The 25,102-nt window shown below is 40.5% G+C and overlaps 1 protein-coding gene across 2 annotated transcripts in view; it reads right to left on the reverse strand.

Moving 5' to 3' along the window:
• LOC309592236 (bifunctional heparan sulfate N-deacetylase/N-sulfotransferase 4) overlaps nt 1-25,102 on the reverse strand; it is a gene marked incomplete at its 3' end in the record, with an annotated part of 147,178 nt that overhangs the window by 45,085 nt on the left and 76,991 nt on the right. For both annotated transcript variants that reach the window (XM_082315438.1, XM_082315439.1), the window contains 2 exons: nt 9,805-9,892; nt 4,616-4,770 (listed from right to left, as the gene is read on the reverse strand). In XM_082315438.1, the coding sequence (XP_082171564.1) occupies nt 4,616-4,770; nt 9,805-9,892 (243 nt within the window). The remainder of the gene's footprint in view (nt 1-4,615; nt 4,771-9,804; nt 9,893-25,102) is intronic.

Consider the following 25,102-nt stretch of genomic DNA (forward strand, 5'->3'; position numbering starts at 1 on the left):
GATATCACCACAACTCCTGTTCTAGGCATGCTTCGCACTGTAGCAGGCTACCAAGAGGCAGAGATGTTGGGATTTAAGATTTTGGGTTTCGGAGGATGTGAAATGAAGAAAGGCAGTCCAGCACTGAGGAAGCTATGCGTGACTAGGAAGCGCGTAGACTCTGCATGTGTGTGGTACCAAATAAAGCTGAGAAAGTAGAGGCAGTCTTAGAGATGTGCTGTCAAAGCACACTCCTGCTGCGGACAAAAGCACTAATGAAGATGGACTATTTCGGAAGGACCTTCAGGTTAGGCAGAATGAATCTCATCCTGTCTGTGTAGGACAATGTTATCCTATATATGCAGACCATTTACAGAACATTTTTAGAGGCAATCTCTAGCGGGCATCTCTCCTTCCCAACATTAACTACAGATATTAATAATGGGACAAATTAGACTCTCTTTTCATCACATGCAGATACTTTGCTTTTGATGTGTGGTCACTGGTCTTCATATTCTTGGTATTTAATTGATATATTAAAAGCTCATGGTTTCTTTGTGGTTTGAGCAGCTCAAAAGTTTTAGGCAGAGGAAGTGCTAATGCACATCTGCAGTTGGTTTATAAACCAGAGGCTGAAGCCAAGGAGTGTTACTAGACAGGCTCTGAATTGATTTGTTTGTTTTGTATATGTGTATCTCTGAATTGATCTGTTTGCTTTGTATATGTCTCTCTCACTTCTTCATATCAGATCACAGCTACCTTTTTATAGTTTTTGCCCTATCTCTGCCGTGCTTTGGGCACATGTTCTCACAAATGAGCACAGAAGATAATCACTGAGCAAACAAATTGAGGGACAAATTAAAGAGATACAGGCTTTGGATTAAATACATTCTATTTGTTTTTGTCAGATAAGGATGTACAAAAGGGGGGAGGAAGGATATCTTGTGATTAAAGGATGGCAGTGAAAACTTAGTTTGTTTTATTTTTGGAATAGGTACTATCAGAGACTTCTGCTTGAGCAATTTGTTTACTACTTTGTGTATCAATTGCATTGCTTATAAACAAGGAGAATAATACTTGAGATATTAGTTTGCAGAATTTAATCCAAGGCTTAATCCATTAGTGTCTTTAAAGGATTTGGGGATCCTCTGATAGAAAAAAGACCCAACAACCCACAAAACATGATCAAGTCAAACCCAACTAAAAATCAAATGTCATTTGCCATTTCCTTAGCTGGGCTCTGAAACATAACATCCATATTTACGTAAATAAGACGACACTGGGATAGCAAAGTTCTGGGTAGTCTGCAACTTACTTTACCACAGTTAAAATCTCTGGCTCTTGTTCCTCTGATGCTGAGGACATTGTGAGCGCTTGAAATGCGATTTGGCAGCCAGGGCTGTGGGAATGGGGCTATGGATGGGGGCAGCTGTGGGGCCTGTCGCTCAGGCACGCGTGGACAAGGATTTTGCCAGGCAAAACTTCCCAAGCTGCCGGCTGGATCCAGAGCAGTGGGGCAATAATGTTTATGAAAGATGCAAGAAAGTCTCTTCCTCTCACCAACTAGATGTGAAACAGTAGAAATTATAAATATCTTGGTGACACATAAATATAATAATTTGGAGGGCTCTTGTTAAAGGGAGTCTCCTGGTACACAAACAATTCACATGTAAGGGAACCCTTTAAAGACTCTTGATTTTACTGAGCCCCAGATACACAGAGGTATACATATCTGCACTGAAATCAAGGCAATTCGATACCTAATTAGCAATTAGTTGTATGTATACAAAACTGTTTAGATACCCAATTTCTACATATGTTTTGTGATACAGCTGTTTGAGGCAGGCTGCAGTTGTAAGCCCCCATTTTATAGAGCACTGTTATGAGGTATGGATATATCCGTGTAAAACAGAATTAGGTCAATTATCTAGTTGCCAGCTGTAACACCTGTATTTCTTGCCTGTGCTCAGCAGACTGTATGTGTACTTGAGCTCCTGCAAGCCAAAGATTACGCGTACAGTGTAAACACGATTCAATACAAATTATGCTTATGTATATTTATAGCTCCATGTGATAATATCCATGAAATACTGTTTCAGGTGTACTGGCTTGTGTTTATTAAGCTTGACTTTAATCCACAATACTCAAGAGAAGGACATTCCTTTCATGAAACCTTTCCCCCCAGTGAACAACATCAATCCCAAGCCCGATACTTTCTTGCATGGAGAAACTGCTGACTGTGATGGGATTTGGGTGCAGGTTTCCGGACAGTGTGATCTCTTTTAGCTTTCTTCTAAAATGATAAAGCCAGGAGAAGCCAACAGGTCTTAATGAACAGAATTTCTGTTGTGGTATTTGGGATCTTAAAGCAACCTTGACTGTTCTTCTCGGGTATAATGATGTGCTCTCCCATCCTGAAGACCCTGTTACTTTCTTACCCATGTTTAAAAAAAATGAACGAAGAAATAGCACGTTAGGTGAAGAATGAATGTGATCATACTTCCAAATAATTATTGCAGCTTTCCTTGCAGAAACTGACACAAAGTGTCGTCTCTACCTGCAGCTAAAACAGGAGGTGGGGAGATATGGTCAATAAAGGGGAAACACAAGAGAATATGGCACCAGCATCAAGCTGTGTTCCCCTGAGTATACTACTAAATAAAGATATTAGAGCACAAATAAAACATGTATAACATCAAGCAGATCTTCTATGTGTTGTTCTAGATATCTAATTTAAATTTGGATCCACACCGCGAAGTCGAAGAATAATGAAAAGGGTTTGCTTAAACTTTGGAGGATTTACAGAAGTGCAGCTGCGGAACAGGGAGTTCCTTTCCCAAGTAAGATATGATGCTGAGGATGAGAAAGCAGGGGAGGATACAAAACTACTCTGAAGTCATGGCTGGGACCTCTCTGATAGCTATCAGGAAGGTTGTCATATCGGGAAGATAAATTTCCCCCACAGAGAGGGTTTCACAGGAAGCCTTTTGAAAAGAAATGTTCTCATAAGTAAATTGTACAGCTCATATAGATTCAAGGTTAAGAGGTTGGTACAACCCCTGTCCAAATGTTAGAAGGAAATAAAACTGTAATAACAGCAGCCTTTCACTGACATCAGCTCCTTATTTATAGGCACCCTAAGGAGCCTCTACCCTTCAGTGATGACAGGGACATGGGCTTTATCGTTCTGTAGTTGAAGTTGCAAACAGATTCTATTACAAGCCCTGTTTTCAGGCTATGCTATAGATTTTACCCCTAAAGGCGGTTTGACCTAGAGGACTTCATGTTTCCTGAAAATATTAGGAGAATTTCCCAATAGGTTTAAAAATGAACAGACCATCTATTTTTGAGATAGAGATTTTTTAAAAATAATTACTCTTGCATTTAAAATCTCAACTCTATTTGGGTCTCTGGGCCAGGCTACACAAAAGGCATGACCAGGCCATGCCAGGAATGAAGGCTGACAGTAAAGCAGAACTGTAGAAAGGAAAAGAAGTAATTCAAAATGCCTCTGTACTAACACCCTGTGCCAAGCAGGAGATGGGAAGGGGGGAAGTCTGGCAAGAAGAGTAAACAGTTAAGCCATTTTTAATGAGTTTTCTTTAAAAGTTGTGAGGAAAATATTTTTGTAAACAAGGGAATAATTTGCTTCCAGCTGCTTGTTCAGGCATCTGCCTCTGCCGGTTTCCTGATGTGCCTTGGCTCATCTGAGGGATGAGAAGAAGGGGCAGCTGCTGGCTGGCCTTTCTGAGCTGCAAAGGGCTGGGACTTGTGTTCCCTGAGCAGCAGAGAAAGCCCCACTGTGTCACTCTGCTCTTTTGAGTGGCTCTGGTTGCTTGGCATTTCTATGCCTTGTCAAAGACCACAAAGTGTCCTTTCCAAAGCAAGCATTTATAGATTTCAGGTTTTCTTTGTCATGCTCAATAAGCAAGTAGAATTACCCTGAAAGAACTCTAAATGCTTTCCACCTGACCTTGGAGTACAAGTACTCTGAGCTCTGGGTGATGCTAGGAGGATAGCTCTTGTAAGTTAACAACACAAATGAGCAAAAATGAAACATCATTATCTATAAATATTAACAACAGGTTAGCTATGTAAAAAGCATATTTTCAAGCAGGTCATCTAAAAACAGCACAGTGCAATCCAGCAGCTTCACTTATTTGCTTCATTGGCTTCAAGATTTCTCACAAATCATACACAACACTGTAACTTTATCTCTCCCCTATTGAGGATGTTTGCACCAGACTTCAGGAAGCTGATAACCTGTGTACAAACCCCTTCCTAAAGCTTAAAAGGCAAGCTGATACCTGTTGAGATTTCACTGCTTCTGATCCCTATGATCTCGCAAGGTTGCTTGGGTGAAGGGCTGCTACCTCTCCAGAAAGCCCGAGTCAGTGAAAAAGGCTAACACAAAATTCAGCCCAAGTTTGAGTCAGAGAAAGGTTTGTTTTTTTTTTTTTTTTTTTTTTTGGGGGGGGGGGGGGGGGGGGGCTGAGTTTCCAATCTTGCTACCTTATTTGCATATCTATGTAAATATATGTATGTGTGTAATATAGATAAACATCAAAACAGCTTGGAAAGCATAGCTATAATATGCAAAGGTATCCTAGTGAACCTTTTGGTAACTTCTACTCACTATTGCAAATTCTTTGTTGAGAATCATCTGCTCTACCAGTGATGACTCATTGTGGAAGAGGTGAGGCTGCATATGACTCCACATATGGGGAAACCACCAAAACTCATCCACAGATCTCAACAGCAGGTCATCGCCTTCATCTTCCTCTTCAGTCCCTGCAAAAGAAAGAAGGGAAAAAAAAAAAGGTAATGGAAAAGCCACAGCAGAAAATGCCCATAATTGTTTTTTAAACACAGAGGAGGCTGCCATAAAACCTAATGTCCTTGGCCTGGATGTCTCACTGTGCTGCAGACAGGCTCTACCATATCACAGGAGTGAGGTGAATTACCATGGATGGTAGCTATCCCTTTCTATTCCTGGCCTGGTGTTAACTCACAGTAATTCTAACAAGAATTAGTTTTCAAAGGCTGATTGTTGTGCTATGTAAGGCACTAGGAGTATTTAGAAGTTCAGGCTCCCCATGAAGGTGGAGATTGGATGGACTTGTACCCACCTGCTTTGGTCCTGCCAGACACTGTGCAGTTGTAGCTGGCCAATGTGGCATCAGAGCGCTGTGTGCCAGGGTCTAGCCGACCCTTCCCCACACTCCTAGCTACCTCATTATTAGGCTCGGTAAATTGAAATCTGATAATTTCTGGTAAAGTGTGAAACAAGTTTGCGATAGTTTCAAAATATAATTAGATGGAAAACATGAAGCTGTAATGGCAAAGGGGTTCCAAATGTTGTTTCCTATGGTTCAGTATTCAATTTTTGCCAGGTTTAATCTTGACGTAACACCAATAAAATCTCCTGTGTTAGTGAAGAGTATCTGCTTGAGGCAGAAGCAAGCATGTGTGGTTATAACAAAGGAAACCTTCCATTTGAGAAATAATACAATGCTGCTTCCACCATCTGCAGACATATATCTGCAGTGCTTTTTCAAACTGGAAAGGCAAATTTAGATTTCAGTAACTTCACTCTGAAATTACTTAAAAATATTCAGTTTATTAGCAGCCTTCCTTCTTATTCCTTTGCCATTTAAATGCTTTTATTTTGCTTCAGCCAAAGAAATAATTGTCAAAATCAGTCTACTGATGCAAACATAGATATCTTTTCTTCTTACAAGCCTTCCAATGTTTTGCAAAACTCATTGGAAGAAAATGCTCCATGGATGTCACTCTTTACTTTTGTGGCACGAGGCAGGAACATACAGAGATGGTTGTTTGGTGCACGCACTTCAGCTCTTGATTTTTATTTTTCACTTCCGCGGTGCTTTTTGAAGAATGCTGCTACACAAGGAGAGCATTCCTTTGAAACTTTCTCAGGGTGTCACTGAATCACTTTACTCCCCTCTTTGCAGCGCTCTGCAAGTTCTAAGAAAGTTGCTCCTGCTGATGGGAGTGCTGCTGGAAAAAGAAAACAACCTTGTTTTCTTGGTAATTCCTTATTGAAAAGAAAGGACTGATAGCTGCTCCTTCTGTGAATGTCTGCCCCTTTGTGCAAAACTTCTGTATACTGCATCTGTTGAATGACCGCTATCTTGTTCTTTGGGGTATGTGGTTCACTTGCAGTCACCCAGGCACATGCAAGGGAAATGTGATTAGGGGAAGGAACTTAACGTAAGCTTTCGAAATAGAACAGAAGAGAAAGGGAGATAGGAGTTTGTGAAGCCGCTGATGATCTCTTTGGTAACCCAAAGGTAGAAAACTGAAGGTAGGGATGAAGAGGAAAGTGGATATTTGAAACATATTAAGAACTACAATCATTCAACATAAGATTTAGGTCAAAGTATAATTTAGTGCCTTATTAACATTTGATGTAGAGCACGATTCTTGAAAGAATTTCATTATTAAAACCTGTATTTTAAAAATCTTATTTTTTTCCTACTAATTTCTTTGAAAATGTAGATACAACTAATCAAACTTTGCATTTTTTTTACTGTAACGAAAATCAAACAAGATAAAGCATAACACTTTCCAGTTTAAACAAAAACAACCCCACCCCGTAATGGCAGAGCTGAAACAGAAAGGTTGGAAGTTTAACATTTGGTGGTGGTGTTACTTTTGAGGATAGTTTTCTTTACAAGCCTTTAAAAAGAGTGGTGTTTGATTTTATACATTCTTAAGTAGCATTATTTAAAAAAAAAAAAAAAATCTCATGCAACGGTTTAATGGAGCATTTGGTGAGTGCTTATATTGTTTAAATATTTTTGCCCAAGTCCTTATTCAGAGTATTGGAGGCAAAACAAGGGATTTTGAGGTTTTCATTTCTTGTACAATCAGCATTCTTTATGTAACTTTCTATCTTCATTTTAACGTGAAAACTGAAAAATGCAGTAGACCTACAATCAAGGAGGTGAACGTGTATCTGCTTTGAGATGCAGTATGCACTTTACACAGGTAGGTAATAATTCAAAGTTTGTTTGTGCATAATAAATAATTCCATATTTTAAAACTACAACCATAACTTAGAGGTCTCTCTTGAGCTCAAAACTGAAACTAACTTTGAAGTTGCTATCAATAATCTTATAAATCTTAAATGCAAATGCTGAGAACATCTTAATTTCTATTACCACAGCATGAACAAGTAGAAAGTGTTTGCTAAAACTGCATAACTAATAGGGTCTACTCATTTTTTTGCTAATAGCATTAGGTCTACAGTGCACAGTTTACCAGTGCCACAGAAGGGAATGGTGGTGGTGGTGGTATGATGAGCAGTGAGGCTGATGTGTCAGCTATTGTACTTGCGCTCAGGCATACCAACTAGCAGTGGTATGTGTAGTACAGATGTCAGCAATATCTTTTGATGAAAATGTATAACTGTTTAATCTGCCAACACGTTCCCATGCTCATCTCCCTCCTGTAGTTTAAAATGATCCAAGTTTTGGAAAGGAGAGCAAAATCACACATTAAGGAAGTCAATAAGGCACAGCAGTTGCAGTGCGCTAATAAAACGTGTTGAATATCTGATACTAAAAGCCTCTCTGGGTAACCAAGCCACATTTACAGTAATTAAAGAATACCTTTCCATGTTTTATTTATAACGAGTCAATAAAGTGTATATTGCATGGAGAATACTTTGAAACCTTTCCACTAAGCTGATATGACAAAACGCCACCACCAACCTGTAAGTGAAGTGTTCACTTAAAAACTCAGATGCATCGCCGAGTACAGGCAGCAGCAGGTCCCTTAATGGAGGCAATGACATGCTTCAACTCATTAAGTAGTTCTGTGCTATTTTTGTAAGCCTTGAGAGCCTTAGGAGGGCAGACACATATGCACATTCTCTTATTTTCTCTCTCTACAGCGGCAGCAAATCTGAAATTGGTCAGCATTATATCAGCTGGGCAAGAAAACCTGACAACAATATGGAGGCTGTTGGGATGAATGAAGAAAAAAATGTATTGGCAGGTCAGGGGTTTGATTTTTGTAGAAAGGCTGCATGGTTTGTGCCAGCTGCTGTTCAGTACGTCATAGTGTTTTTAATAAATTACCTCTTTCTCCACCTCCTCCCCTCCTTGAATTACCTTTCTCTGCAGTGGACACTGTAATGACTGATACCAGCTTGACTCTGTAGATGGCCACAACTGAGCACCATCCTACTTTAGAGTGGCTCAGAGCCTTAGGCTATTTTTGTTTATTTTGCTGTATTACGTGTGCGTGCAATTAATCTCCAGAAGGAATAACTACACAGGCAGGTCAAGATGAAGTGAGAACACTGAAGTTCTGTCTCCAAAGTTGCTCTCTAATCACAGGTCTGCCACTGGCTTGTTATATGACTCCAGGCAAGTAATTCCATCTCTCTCTCTACCTCTCATTTTTCTCAGGCTCTCCAGCCTATATCTTTAGTCTGTAAGGTTTCCTGGGCAGCAGTTGCTTAGCATTACGTGGTTGCACAAGGGGAAAACAGCCTGGACTTCAAAAGCGACAGTAATACAAATACACAATTTTGGTTTCCTTCTCTGTATTCATCCTTCAAATGCTTCCTCATCTCCCCTTCTCCCAGGGACATCTGTAGTCTCCTAACGGGTGGTGAAAAGGAGACATAAGAGCTGGGTAAGCTCATCTGTTTGGTGTTCAAATACCATCAATGAAAAGGGGAGTACTGCTACGCCCCCACTCAGAGGGGTGACCTGCCTTATTCCACAGCTAGCTCATGGCCTGTGACAGCTACGACTGCATCATTCCTAGCTTTTAAACTTACCCTCCCACCGTCTTGCTGCTGTAATGCCTCCTCCTCTGCTCCAGATAAGCTTCTCAGCTTCCCTGGCATCACTCAGTGAGTGTCACTAAGTGCGGCTGAATGGGTTGACAGCTGAGGACTTTGGAGGTTGTCTTCAAAGGTGGGAAGGGTATGGAGTTTGGAAAGGAGAAGGACAGGAGGTGTCTCCTTTGAAGTGAGTCGCTGAATATGACTTTTTTTGCCTTAGCAGTACTAGGGAGCAGCATGGCTCAGCGGCAGCAGAGGGAAGCCTGAGTGGAGGTGCAGCAAAATGTTAAGGAGAAGGCAAAGGAGGAGGGGAAAAAAAACAACAACTCAAAAAGGGGTATTGTGCTGTGGAGAAATGGAGCAAAAGAGACAAAGGAGTCATGAGGAGGAGGAGATGTAAAAGCGCCTAATCTTCCACAGAAACACAGTGCAAGTGTGCAACTTATTACTGCATAGAGTGTGAAAGGAGCAGGGTTTCAATACAAATTTCTTTTCATCTTGTGTTCCTTTTATCATCCCTCCTGATTTGCAGACCACTGAGATAGATTACCTTCACAGTCCTAACAAAATCTTGTGCATCCCATTCAAACGCTTCTGCCTCTTCGGAGGTTATGAGACATGATTTTTCCAATCTTCCATATTTCATCATGCTTATCATACTAGAAAAGCCTTCGTATGTCTTCTGTGCTCTCCTGTCTTTTGTGGAATTATAGAGATCTTAGCAGCTATTTTGCTTCCTTTATAACTCTAAGATTTACTACCACACATGTTTTAAAAAAGCACCAAGGGCATCTACGTGTTCCTGAGAAGCTCATCTGTAGCATACCTTTGCCCCTTTGGACACTGAATTAGACACTGGATGCTAAAATGGTGGAGCATGTATTTCCCACTACTCCACTGAGTCAACGTGTTATTTAAAAAGGGCATGTTTAAAGCTAGGTTTAAAATCCTGTCGCCTATTTAACTGTGCAGCTACCTGAAAGCATGAAGTTCCTTCTTACCTGTGTGGTAAAATTTTCCTGAAAATCCAAGGTTGAAGGTAAAATTTGCAACCTGAGTGCGCAGTAAATTTTGAGTCTCTAGTAAAGCCTGAAATAAATAAGAAATTAACATGCATTTAGAAAAATGAATATTAATTTTTGGAATGCCTCATTTTAAAAGTTGTGTCCAACTGAGGAGATACAAAAAATAAGATCCTGTTAAATGTTTCACGTTTTATTTCGGGCTCATTCTTTTTTATGAGACTATTACAGTGAGCTTAATTTGTTCCATCAGAGTTTGATGGTCTAGCAATGCTAGTAATAGTACCTAAGTACCAAAGCAGGTGATGGTTCTGTAACTTGGGCCAAGATACTATACATTGCTTGCAGTGATCTATGGCAGGACTTGAATCCAGCCATTCAGAGGCAGCAATATACTAAATCACTAAGTCACCCATGCTTTGGGCTATTAATGAAGCTTGATAAAATGTGCTTAAAACCCAAAGTAAAATTAGGAATAGTATTTGCCCTCCAGATGTGGAGGCATTGGGATTTACTTACCTGCAGAAATGTTTTTGATTGTGTCTGAATACCAAATTCGGGCTTAACTATGAATGAGCAAAACTCCAATTTTGACCTATGGTAGAAGTAGTGTCTATGTCAGAAATCAAATCCCTGTTTATTTTTATTCTCTCCTCTGAGCAAAAGGTAAGACCAATCTAAATGAAACGGAGGACAAGGGTATTGCCTATAGAAGAAATAGGTGTAGTCTTGGTCACCTATCCGTTTTTTCTTGGACGTATTTCCAACCACTAGAAAAAGAGAAAAGATGGTTCAGCCTGCATGAGCTATCTACATTTACTGTTAGTTGTCAACTCTGCACTGCTTCTAAAGATAGTCCTTGCTGCACAGATACTGTCCACTTTCAATCACCAGTCCACGTAATTTGGATGTGCTACATATGTGAGATGGATAGTGCATTTATCTCCCTATTGGTCCTGCCAATGTTGAATGGGTTATAAGCTCTATTTTCATCAATTTTCCGTGTCTCCATTATGTGGCTCTTGAGAATTTTTCCCATTATCTATTAAGAACAGTTTTATTGATTGAGTGTTCATGTTCTTGCACAGTTCAAAGACAAAACGCATGCAGTGGTTTACACACAGTCTGAGTCCAGCTAATGTTGCCTTTCATTTGAAAGAATTACTTTTTGTATGGTCATTAGTAATTTCACTTAACATTACAGGAAAACCGTTTTACCTTTTTGCTCATCCCACTGGTCTAATTTAAAAAACAACAACAACAACAAACTCGTAACCATAAACCAAAAGTATCGCCAGTCCAGCGTACATGATGAAACCAGGGTTTAAGCAGCAGAGGTGCAGATGGCCTGTGCAATCCTAGTCCAGAGCGGGGCCGAACTAAGCAGGTCAGGTTTCTGCGGTCTCCTGACTTACGTACTTCCTTGACACTGCAATGGGTTGGGAGGTGCTGTGAGCTACTGTTAGCATTTGCTGTAGGACGTTAACTTCTTAAAGTTACCGACTCCCTCCTAATTACGCAGATATTTGGGCACCGTACGTGTTGGAGCAGAAGCCTCTTCTGAAGCATCATTTGCTAACAGCCGCCTTCTAAAGAGGCATCATTTGGGTGCCAGGCAGCTCAGGAGTGTAATACAAAAGACTGTCAGACAGTGTGCATCTGCCTTCATTTTTTTAAATAGAAACATTTATTGGGTGTTAAGAAAGATGTAAAACAAAGATAGTGGTTATCGGGTACAACAGTCACCAAGCAAATTCCTTTCCTTGCTAAAGGAAATAAAGTAATCTAATGACAGTAAATCTTATGCTTTAGCACTAAATATTAAGATAGCAGTATGGTTTCTAGCCTATCTTGCCAGACATTTAATAAGTTGATTATTTCAATCCTGTGACAATTTCACATGTGGGACTATATTTGTGTAATATATAACAACTAAATGTTCACTAAAATGTAAAACCTTAGAGACCAACACCACTGTTAGCTAAGACATTGAGGAAAATCCCCAGTTGGTAAAAACTGGCACTAAATTGACACCATTAAAGTCACAAGCACAGAATCGGAGTCATTATATTTTGGAACATAATTTTCCAAGCTATCTAGAGCATTTTATGTATGTTGAGAAAGACTGATGGGCTGAGTAAAATCAATTCGATTTTCCTTTGAGGAAAGAACATCTTGAGAAATTATCATCACTTAACACATAGTGTAAGAAAGTACAAGAAACAAACATCATTATATCACTTAGGTTTTTCTCTCTGATTTCCCTCACACTCGCATCTCAGTAAGATGACAGAACTGCTGGATAGGCAGAAGCTTTCCAGCCCAGTAAGGTCTCATTAAAAACACAGAGTGAGGATTAAGATGTAAATCCTGTAACCTGCAGTGTGTCGAACATTTTTCTCTGTCTAAAGGGCAAATCTGTCACTCAAACTGGATTTGGCTTGGTCCTAAAGACTTTTTTAATTGCAATTTCCATATATGCATATTAATTTATATAATATGCAGCTAAACTTCATTTTCATGACCTCATCTAATTTTAATACTAAGAAGATATTGTCAGCTAAGTCAGTCCAAACTTATTTTGTCACTACTTGCCTTGTTTGTAGAGGGGGATTAACGTCTTCCACATCCTTAATATAAAAAAAACAATTTCTGTTTAGGTCATTAGGATCTGCCTTCCCTATTTTTAATAAACATATATTCAAACAAAGTTGCTAATGACTCATACTGCCTTCCCTGGTAATTTGGCACAGTAAATAATGAGAACTTTCGTCTCCTGTAAGTACAGACCTTAACAGCATGCATCATAGAAAAGTGGCGCGGCAGGAGAAGAGCAGACACTTTCTTCCATCGCCCTTCTCGCACAATCCCGCGTGGGGTGAACCCCCGCTTGTTTGCCTGTTTGTGCGGGTAGCTGCAAACATTGCTGCTTGGGCAGTCCTCCGGCTCCTGGATGGTGCAGGGTGGAGGAGATGCGCATCCCTGGCATCCAGTGCCAGAAACTTTTCCGGAGCTTGCACAGCCTTCACGCAAGGCGGAAGGTATTTATTTTATTCTGAAGGGTTTGCAGGATGGGGAAGAGATGTTGAGTTTTAACAGCTGGAAGTCCTACCCAAATGCCTTCTTCCCTGGGGACTCACCTGTCCCTGTCCCATCCCTGTCCCCTTCGCATGCTGACCTCGGGACTTTGCTGCCTTCACTGAGGGAGAAATGGTAGGCGCTGCCCAGACCTTCAGCAGAAAGGAAATTCATACAGAGGAATGTGGATTTAAAAAAAAAAAAAAAAAAAAAGGCATGACAACTCTGATTTTGTAGAGAAGATTCTTCTCCTGGATATTTCATCTGACCACAGTATTTAAGTTTTATCTGCCAGTATGTGTCTTTTCCTCGGTCAGTGGGATTATTTTTTTCTCTGAGTATTTGGGCTTAAAAGAGCTGTAAGTGGAGGAAAGATACTTGCATTGAAAATACAATTAGCATTCTCCATTGAACTGATAGGGGTGCGTTAAAGCAACAGCTGGAACTCACAGTTGTTTTATTTTTGGACAGCTAAATAGATCATGCTAAATAACTATTGTTCTCCAAGGAAACAACCACAGAGCACACCTGCACATGGACAAACAGGCATGTCTCAGTGCCAGGCTAAGCGAAGGACGTTTTTCTTTTTAAGGTAATCCAAGCTGTTCTTTCAAATACAAAGCCTTAATTGCCTGGAATCTCTCAAAACTCGCGGGTTTCATTTTATTAATTGATTCTTCACTTTGTCAATGAGGCTTCTCTCTGTGTCATCCACAAGATATGGTTTGTTTTTTATACTGCATTTACATTCAGCAGTCTTTTACATTAATCCATATAATTACCTTTTGTAGATTTGAAGTTGCTGTGTCTTTATTCTTCATAATTGGTGCATCTATTAGGCACAAGTGATATTTTCCTGCTATGTCCTTGTTAATTATAACTCTATCCTTCATTTACATAATAAACTTTTTGGGGCAATTTCTGCAGTAACATTTCATGCCTAATAGGAAGCAATTTGCTTTCCTTTATTAAGTACATTAAAACTTCATGCCCCAGACATCATTGACTGTAAACATTTGATTCTGCTCAAATTTAATGCACCAAGGCATTTTGCTCTGCCATATTAGGTTTATTTATGTGCTATGTTCTGGATTGTTAGCTGCTAATGAGACTTCGGCTCTTATTGCTCTAAGGCCTGAACACTAACCTCATTTTAATGAGTTCATTATTTGCTGCCTTCTGAATGGAACACAACAAATTTTCCTTTTAATTAAAGGTCAAAACACCTCTGGCTAGAGAAAGTGAAGAGGTTATCAAATCCTTAGAGAAGGTAAAAGAATGACTTTTCCTGATTTTGATGCCAAGCATGGGCAGGCCAGGCTGAGGTAGATGGTGTTTCGCTGGGGACTAAAACTCCAAATCTAAGCTGAGTGATAGCAACGCTAAAACGTGGTACTTGTCTTCCCAAGACATTGTAAACAAAAAAACCAAAAAAACCAAAAAACAGCGCCAAAAAACAAAACAACAAAAAAAACCCCAAAAACCAACCAAACAAAAAAAACCCCCGAAACTCAGCCAAAGTAATTACAGAGGCTTTACTCCTAACCCAAAGGTCTGTGTGGATCAATACTACTGCTAAAGCATGAGCCCTTCTTTGCATGTACAATGATTTCTAGGGTGCAGAGGACAAATGCCAGATTAATTGAGCCAACAAAAACTAATCTCATGTTTCTTATCAAGGAAAGTGAGGCAGATGTGATCAATATTGGGGGCTGTTTGTAGTGAGACAACATATGCAACCATGTGTTTGTGTGTGCGCAAATGCACGTACAGGGGATTCGTGATCCCTTTCTTTGAAAATACAGAGTGGAAACTTCAATCAAACCAAAAAAAGATTCATTAAAGGAATTAATACACAGATCCTTGTCCTTTGTCTAGCATTTTATACCTGGTCACCATCTTAAAGGCAGGCTAACAAGCATTGGTTCTTGTACCTCTCATTCGAGATTCTGCTCACAGCGCCGATAATACTGTTAGAGACAAGAAGAATATTTGGGAAGGAAGACACCGGTGTCTGTGAAAACAGCTGGTGAAAACTTAAAATCTGGTTTTGGAGGAAAATCCTAACAGGTTGTGAAACATAGACATTGCTTGGCATGAACACTGAAACTGTCAAAATGTCTTTATAACAGCTCTAAACATTCTTTCTGTAAAACTGAACCAAAATTCCTGACTCTTGCAGATGTTTCAGGGACCTTCCCAGAAGTTGCTAAACATGCCCGAGAGCATCAGGAGAAGCCTAGGAGGGACCCAAGATTTGCAGGACTCAACGTTACCCCAATGTGGAGCAGGAAGCCCAGCGTTTCATTTGGTCATAGATGTGGCCTTCCGGAGGCAATATTGTGCATGTGAATTTTGGGAACCAGCAATAACTCAAGATCTTGGAGGTTCCTGCCTCTGTGGCAGGGATCTCTGTGGTCATGGTGCCCAGCGTCCCCAGCCTATGGGGCACTCCACTAGGTAGAGCTGCCCAAGGAAACATGATCCCAAGTTACTACCGAGCCTGTCCATGAGGACTGCACAATGTGGAGGACAGATGAGAAAGGATCTAGTTCTTCATGCAGTTTGGAAGGAGATCGAGGGAAGGAGGGGAAGTTAGGTATTTCTGTTTTTCAGTGTATCTATAATTTGCTGTCATCATGAATTATTTTATTTCCACAGACTCACTCTAGGAAGTGCTTCTGGCGCAGGAGGTTGTGCCAGTGTCTGGCATCCCAGGGCTACACGGCCAAGGTTATGTTGCCCCATCACCATCTGAGGGATATGACTGAGGATCCTGTCAAAAATGGGCTAACTTGCCATTACTCAAAGTCATCATTCATTTGGGGATGGATCCTAGTGCTGGGGAGCGATTCCACTGCTGCAGGTTTTTTTTTTTCTTTCATGTGTGTGTGCATAAAATATATATATGCTCACTACATGCACATTACTTATTTATATGTACTGTAGATACAAAATATGTGCAAATAAATAAATGTAGATATTCTTTACAGTAAATCTTCCTATATGTGATGTTTATATACACGGCTTAGTAAATAGGATTTTTTTTTCCTGGGACAGGTTGCCCAGAGAGGCTGGGGAATCTCTGTCCTTTGAGATATGATCTGATCTAACTTTGAAGTTACCTCTGCTTTGAGCAGGGGCTTAGACTAGATCACCTCCAGAAACCCCTTCCAACCACAATTACTTTAAGATTTGATGAAGATTTTCCCTGTATTTTTCACTTCAGGACAGTTTTCTCAGGCTTCTATGGTATATAGTTGTTATTAATGCCAAGGAATCTTTTAATGCATTTATTAATTTTTGTTCCTAACATTTGTCCTTAATGCTTTTGCAGTTATATAACCCTGAGGTTCATTCCCAAGCTGTTCTGTGCAGCAATTTGCTGGTGGTCTGTGGAAAGTTGGAGGACTACAAAGTAGTAGTTTTGCACTTGATTTCCAGCTGAAAATTTGTAGGGGAAAAGAAGCAAAGAATACGTACAGCAATGTTTCTTTTCACTGCAAGCAGCTGCTGTCAGGATGTGATTTCTGATTGCCTCTTCCCGCTCTTGTTCCCTCCCTGAAATCTACGCTAGGAAAAAAATCTGACAGTGCCTGATGTGGTCTCGGCAATCTTCAAAGCCAATGCAATCTTCATAGGACTACCATGAAACAGTAATAATCACAGTAACCATCATAAGGATGGTGTGAAATAGCTAGTCGCTGTTTTTCTGATAGGAAAACTGAATTTAAAAAAAAGAAAACCCAAACCAAACCAAACCCCTAGCCTGACATCACTGACAGGATCACTGCAAGACCAGGACTCCCGCTTCCTTAGTTTCAGCTTTCGGTTTGGAGGACAAATTTCTGCCATAAGAGGGACAATCAAATCAGCTGTATCTGCACTTCTTACAACACAACTTGGTGAGCTGTGAGTTTATAAACCCAGTACAGCTGAGTCATTGATTTCTGTGTGGCGAGGATTTCAGCCCACTTCACTTGCTTATAGCAGAATTCTAATAGAAAATTCTTTAATACTGTAGTGTAGAATTATAAAGAATTCACATTATGGACTTACTGGCTAGATTTTGAAAGGAGTTTATGGGTTTAAGTTAGTCAAATCCTTAATGGGATATACTCATAGTACTCATATTATGCCAAAACTGATTTGAATAACTGTTAACCAGGTCCGGGATCAATGGGCAACTGTCAACCTTCACAGATTTAGGTTTCCTCTTAAGACACTTTTCAGCCAGTGCATTATACAAATGGTGTCATTCCCAGTGCTGGCTGCAGACCTCTTGCCACACCCAGCAAGGCGAGCAGGGCTTCAGCCATTGCCTGGCCTTCCTGAGATACGGGACTTCACTTCTTTTTGTATTTGTTTCTGTGAAGTACTATGCTAATCTATAATGCCTTATAAATAATTAGTAGGAAGGTCTCTGATGGTGCTGAACACAGCCAGCTCCGTCTGCAGATCTATTTTTTATTACAGAGCTATTACTTGAGTCTGTTCAGCATTTCTTTTGAGTAGCTGCCTTAGTGTGAGGTCTGAGAGGATATGTGGGTTTATTTGAAGCAAAAAAAAAGTCATGTTTTGCGCTCATATATAATATGTTTATTGCAAACAGAAGAATTTATTTTTCGTTTATGAGTGGAATACCCAATTTATCAGATCTACTTCTGCTGCTATTTCCTAACTCCGTCCTAAAGTCAGAAAACTGTCAGGAGTCTAATTGCATTTAATTCAGCACAGAGGAATGCATCTGTTCCAGTAAAGGTTCAGCTAGTTTCAGCTAAATGAGATGGATGGGGTGATATTGCACCAAATTTACCAGCTACTCATGACTAACTGGCTAATAACATCACTTGAGAATTCAGAAGGTGGCTTTTGGTTAAGTATTATATGAGAGATGATGCTACGACAATGACACAGATACCCCGGCAGCGAGAGCACCTTGACCAACTGCACGTGTGTGGGTGCACGTATATAAATAGCCGTGGCAATTATTCAGTCTCTCTTCTTGGAAAAAGGAATTCATAGCCAACCATCTTGTACTTGTTAGAAGATCTAGCAACAAAAAGCTCAAATGAAGAGCAAGGGGACAGTCTAACAGGGCAAAAAGTATAAATTAAAAATTTATTTTAACCAGGACCATATAGATGAGTCAATGCAATTTCTTCCAATTCTCCAGCAGTATCTGGCTGGGGAAGATCAAAGGCATTAAGCACGGTGGTGAGCAGCCACGGGACCTGCTGCTGGTACCGTCGGAGCAGGGTATGGCTGCAGTGGTTACCTGCTAGCGGTGATTGCTTTTCTGGGTCGGTGTTACCCATGAAAAGATTTACAGCCTATTTGGGAAATCACTGAGGGTCTTTGATATAAATCACTACTGATTGTGAAGGATTTTTTAGGAATACCAACCAAATCTGCTGACAAATCCTGCAAGGGGAAAAACCAGCACGTGCCCAAGCTGAGAACGGGTGGCGATTCCCTGTGGCTGTGGAGGCAGCCAGCCCTGCTGCGTGGTGTGCCGTGAGAGCCTTTCCCCTGCCAAGAGAAATGTCCCAACCCTTCATGGAGATGAAGGCTGTTTCTCTTTTCAGTCTGATAATTTTGCTGGCTGCTGCCTGGGGAGCACTGAGTACAGCCTTACGCTGTTTTCTGCTGTTTTCTACTCCTTTCAGAGGCTGTGTGGTCTGTAAAGAGCAAAAAGCCCCAGCTCCCATGCTCCCTACAGCTGCAGTTCTGCTTGGCCGGTGCAACAGCCGCACAGAGGAAAGAAGAGATGCTTCTTTGCATCTTGCCCCATATCCATGTCTTGGATACGGATGGTTTGTCCGTCTGCAATTCTGTTGGAGTGCTAGCATGAGAGAGGCCAGAAAGGCAGAGGCAGAACCATCACCTAGCTCTGATCAATCACAAAAAAAAATATCCCTAAAATAAGTATTGAATGTGAAAACCATCTTGAGGCTTTAAAGGGACAATGTCAAGATTTGAAATAGTATGTTAATAAAAAATTCATGTTCAGTGATTGTGATCCTGTTGCAGCAAGCTGTGTTGGTGTCAGTCATTGTGCTGCATGTCACTAATAGTAAAATACAGAGTCTGGTATTTACAATTCCTCTCAAGTAATGTTTAGGCCATGCCAAAAAAAGATCAAAGTCTCCCCTTCTTTACTTCTTTCTGAGTAAATGACGAATAACATCAACAACTGCATTTTCTTTTAGTTGTATATGCTATCTTTCTTTTGTTTCTTGGTTGTTCAGAATTGCTGCTTTAAGCAAGAAAAATCCAACAACAAAAAACCCCCAACTTGTTATAGGTGGGCACTCAGTTGTTATAAATTATTTAAGGGCTGGACTAATGGAGGCTACCTTATTTATCTTCTTTAATTTATGGATGTGGATGTACTAAGGTTTAATCAGAGCGGTTTTCTGCTCCTTTACTGGCCTTGGAAATTATTTACTTGGGTAACTTGTCATAAAAATAAAAATTCCTTAAAATTTTCATCATGGATTCAAAGTTCTGAACTCCTACCAGCTATCTCAAATGTCCACTTTAAATTTACTACTCAAAAACTAACTGGTGTATGTGCTTTGTGGTGGAATTAAGCCAGGCACAGCACTTCTGCCTTCTGCCAGCAGCTACAAAAACCCAAGAAGTCCCTGTGGACTCTATAAACACTGCCGGTTGTGCTGAGGCGCTCCCAGAAGCTTTGAAGATATGTGAGAGCAAGAAGACAGGCAGCAGTCGTTGTCCTTTCCCTGCCTAGCCTTGCCTATCTATCTCACTGTGCTGTACGTGGGGGAGAGGAAGGTAGATCCTGAACAGGTAGAAAAAGTCACACTTAGTTGCGCTGTAAGTGAGAGCGTGCCTTGCAGTAAAGTGATAAAACCATTTTCTGCTATTCTTTTTGGGCGCAGTAAAAAATGCCTTAAGATTGGGAAAGGGCTGGCTTTTAAACTATTGTGGATATTTCTTGACCGAGTTACAAGTAACATACCCGTATCACACAGTCTCCTTTGCATTCACTTCCAATGATCTAGGAATGCTTCTGCTTTACAGAAAGCACAAATTGTATTTAATCAATCTGTTAGTTTTATAGGTCCCCTTTTATCCTCAGTGGATTGCCATTAGACATCTGACTGCAGTCTGTAAAAAGTGGAACTGTGCTGGAACTGGAGTCCCTAAAATTGAGTAGGCTCACAGAAATCTGTGCCAGCGCAACATTTTTCTTTGTTCTCAAACAAAAGGATGGCTTGCTAGGAAGCTGCTATCACACAGCTTTCCCTGGTGGGGCTGTGGAGACTTCCAGGTTTTCAGCAGTTATTCTGAAAACTGGAGTTTGCAAAATCTTGATAGGTAAGGGTGTGCTTTAAAAATCACTGGGATTAAGTGTTGCTTTTTAATATTTTTGAGATGTTTGATACTTGTCTAGCAGAGCTTAACTTTTCTGACCCTTCTTCCTTCTTTGTGATGCTGTCTTGCATTATCTAGGGAGCTCACTTCAGTGTTTTGATCGTGTTTGTTAGCTGGAATTGGAAGTTTCTGTAAAATGAAACGGGAATTGCAAGGCAAATGTTCTTGCTTTACACCACACTCATCTCTTTTACCAGAGGTCAGACTGCTTCTCCACCCCCATGTCCTTCAAGCTTAGAGTAGAGGGAGATAAAGCCTGTTTTGTCCTCGAGGATGGGTTCAAAATGCCTCTGTCACAGAAAATTCTCCTGCTTACCACTGCTTTATTATCCTTCCCAGCTTGAAGACAGCATAGTAAGTTGTCCAGAGAAGGAAGCTGGAAGATCCAAAGCAAAATGGCAATGCCCATGGTAAGTTTCTACTCAATTCTCTTGAATAGAAACATCAAAGATGAGTATGTTCTCCAAGAAAATCAAGCCAGATCACTAAATGAGGCTGACAAATTTGAAATCAGCCATTTCAGAGGTTTCAGTAGGTTACTTTTTCATAAAAGTAAGTAATTTTAGGTAAAATTGAGAACAAATCTCTTTAAGAGCCAGAGGAAATGCTTTAGGTCATAGATGTCTGGTTAAAAAGTATCACCACACCTTTCCAAAAAGTGGGAAAATTATACTCGGAGCAAAACCGAAGTACTGCCCTTCTTCAGATCGCTCTGGATTAAAGACTTGAAAAAAACTCAAACCCTTGAGAAATTCAAGTGGTATGGCGTAACTGTTGAAAAGCATGAAGAAGTCTTTCAGCCCTTCCAGTGACTTCCTAGGAAGGAAACTTCTGATATCAGGGAGCCCTTCTACCTGGCACCACAACCCAAGGCAGACCCAGGGGCAGAAGATAGGTCCAGAGTTCTGCTGGCTGTGACAGCTGAAGCTGGATGCCCAGATCGCTGCAGGAGTTTCTATGCCCTGTGTTATTTAGGATGTCACGCCAAATTATGCTAATGGTCTCTCTGGCCTTCCCAGCTTAACCTTGTGTAGCTGCTCACGGCAAGCCAGCCCGTCCCAAGCCCCCTGAGAAGGGAAGAGGACTGGCTGGCTCGCTGGGCTCTGGAGGAGGCCCTGAGCCAGGACAGTAGCTGCTCCCTTGCCCCATCAGTGGGAGGTCTCGCAGGGAATTTCAGCCACCAGAGAGAAAAAGAGGTTTTGGGTGAATTTCCTACCGTCTGATGGAGCTCATCCCTTTCTAGATACTGCTAAATCATTCTTGACAGGGATGACTTATCCCCAGGGCTTGTAAAACTGCTTCTGACAAACAGCCTGTTTCGGTATTGGAACGCATTGAATTTCCCCAAGCATCGTGCATCGTGCAAGTATTTCCTGTTAGAAAGGTGTGCTTGGGCTCTCTTCAAGCTTCTCATCCCTGATTTTCTAAATTACACAGGATGAATGCTGTGCTATGCCGTAAGTACACAAAGTGAATTATTTGGAAGGGAGAGTAAACATTTCTAGCAAGCATTTTTTAATCAGAGAGTGTTTACTGATGTCTTTTACGACATGGTTTCTTGGCTGCTTGGAAGAGAATGGGAACATAATTTTGAAATTTCTTATTCTTTTCCCCAACTTATCATTTGTATGAGAACACATTCCTGTGGCATATAGAGCTTTCCACAGGGAATAGTTTTTGGTGAAAGATTCAGCTCACACCCTAGAAGAAGGGTATGTCTTCCAAGTGTAATAATGTCCGATGACAATAATAATACAGTGAAAATCAGTGTTTCTAATGTTTGTGATCCTTTTGTAAGTCTCACAATAGTGGAAATTTTGGGTTTTCTCTGTTCTTACATATATGAGAACACCAGCTCTCAATCTTTATGGTGAATAAGCTTCTAGCACTTCGGAACAGTGAAGAAAGCTGAGCTCACCAGCACGTTAAATGCTTGCATAGTATTACCTCAGAAAACAAAAGATGCACAGAAGGTCGGGGGGGGGAGTTTGTTTTGGGTTTTGTTTAAAAAATATTCCTATTTCAAAGCAATTCACATGCATTTTGGTGGCAGGCAGAAAGTAGCATTACTGAGCCAGTTAACTTTAAAATCTAGTTGCTTTTGATCTTAGTCATTATAGGTAGTACTTTTCTCTCTAAATATTCCCACTGAAAACTGTGTAGCTACTTGCAGTGTAAGGTATGAATCCATGTAACTTAGGATCATTAAACTGAGAAAAATACGTTCAGCAAAGTATCAACCTTTTAATTATAGGTGTCACACTAAATTTCCACTCATTTCTGAAGCGAGAGGTTCTATTACTCTCCTAGCTGTGGGGGAGTGCCTTAATTTTATTTTATATGGGAATAGCTATTTAAAAATCATAAATACTGGATTGTTCTGGCAAGTTTTACTTGGCTAATGCTCTGCTACCCAAACAGGATTGTTTGACAAGGTGTACCTTCAAATCCTGAAAAGAATTTGCAACTGTAAGATGAGAAATAGCTAAAAGACAGGTGGTATTTTTCCATTGTGGAAAACCTTCCTTGTTCCTCAAGTTCTTCTATGGGCTCTGCATTCCCCCTTCTTTGCCCTCTCTCTCCTCTGCTGGAGTTGAGCACACCTCAAACCTTTGCCGCCTGAGGCTATAGCACCAGCAACCAGCCACTGAAATTACTAAACCCAAAATATATGGTTTATATGGTTTATATGATGAATATCAGCTGTGTTGGATCAGTTTAATGGCAGAAGAATATTAGAAGACTGGTTTTAACTGTCCTACAATGAGCTTTTTCCAGCCTTTTGCATACATGTAGGTCTACAGGCACACACCTGGGTTCATATATATTGTGATGAACTGTAGCTTTTCACATTTACAAGCTCATCCTCTTACACTGGCATAGCACAGAATATTGTCGAATATAGCAACAGAGGAAAGCGGGGACAAGTACTTATGAAAGTACATGATTCAGCCAACAATTTTCCCCCAACACATTTAGTCAGTGAAACGGTTTCAAGTGATTTTACTCTAGCCTGGCGAGCGCTCAAAAGGTGTTCAACCAGCACCGCGCTGCCCTGTTGTACCCTCCAGTCAATGGATGGGCTTTGTATTGCCTTTGGAGAATGGCCAGTGCAATATACAGGGGCTTGTCGGCCTTGCCCTCCAACGTAAACCGTAACAATAACGGTAAAAGAGTAATAAAATCCCTTTTCTAAAGACACTTTCTTTTCCCCTATGGCTTAGTCCACGGTAGCATCAGCTATCAACACATGAGGGAAGAGAAGGGAGTTTCCTCTTACCCTTCAGGAAATCTTGGAAGGAGAGACAAAGAGTAAGTTGAGCATAGGTAATTTTACATCCAAGTCTCAGCCGAGATCCTGATCTTTGGAAATTTCTAAACCTCCCTTTGGCATCATCCTAAACTCCTGAAATCAGTGTGTGTATCATCGACTCAAAATGTTTCCTTATATTAAGCAGACAAATGACAAGGCGTCTCTAGTCCGAGGCTTTGAAACGTACCTGCTGCCTGAAGGCTGAGAGTAAATCCCCTCTGGTCTTTAACACAGAGCTGCTCTGTAACACCCACCTTGCAATATTTACAGCTCTGATGGGTAGCTTTTATTTCCTGATAATGTACTGGCAGCATGTTCCCAGTTAGAAGAGAAATAGTAGTGAAAGCATATGGGAATCCTTATTCCCTTTCCTAATAACAAATACAGTGGAATTACACTTTATAATACCACAGACATATTTGTTTATGATGCACATAAATCTTGGGATATGTTACTAGGAAGACACAGGCAGAGCTTTTTTATTAAAGAATTCATATTCTGCAGCTGAACCTATTTTTTTAAGAAGAAACGCATTATTATTATTAACCATGCAGAGTGTAGCCTCAGTAATTCACGCTTATGCCTGGAGCTCCATTAAAGATTTCCTAAATCAATAAGATTATAGAGTATTTAATCCCTATTAATTATAGATACATATAGATTAATGCTTATTTAGCCATGTATATTGAATTAATTTCCAAACATTTGTGCTAATTTGTTAAAAAACCTACAGTAAATATTATTACAAAGGAGGTCTTCAGCCTTTATAGCCCTTAGGGATTAAATATTACTAGAAAATGGAGAGACCGTAGCCCTGATCCAGGGTCCACTTTGATCCTCATCCCTTGAGCCCCTCTCCCACATTCTGTTCTTCATGACGCTGCTCTTCGCCTGGTACAACCTGCTGCCCGTGGCATCTTACAGCCCCTTTCCCATCCAGGATTCCTGCCTTTCTTTTCTCCTCGCACATTCACAGCCATAAACCAGGCAGAGGTAGTGGGTCTGGCCTGTCTGCAGCAAGAGCTGCTCTTGCAGAGAATATTTTTGAAGCCAAACTCCCTCGATATTGAAATCAATATGAAAACTTCTATTAACTAAAACGATCCTGAGTTTGGCTTTGTATCTACAGTATTAATGAGCAGGCTAATGTACAGACCTACAGACTTCTGAGGAGTCTAAAAACCCAGGGAATGGAAAATTACACTGAGATTTACCCTGTTAAAACAATTGGACCTCAACCAAAAAAGCACTTGTGCTTTCAAGAATCACTGACAGTTTTAAGAGCCAATATTTCAGGAGTTTTGGGGAAGGCAAGCAAATACGGTATGCTGTCAAAAATGTGAATTCAAACATTCTTTATACGGCCTTTACTTGAAGGTCTGATGTTTTGGGGTGAAAAACATAGGTCCTTGAAGCTCATGACTTTGATTCAATCTGATTCCGTTGAGGCAGTTCACGTATAATATTGAGACAACTTTTAGA

This window comes from Platalea leucorodia, assembly GCF_965183815.1.
Source record: "Platalea leucorodia genome assembly, chromosome: 6".
In the NCBI taxonomy this organism is placed as follows: domain Eukaryota; kingdom Metazoa; phylum Chordata; class Aves; order Pelecaniformes; family Threskiornithidae; genus Platalea; species Platalea leucorodia.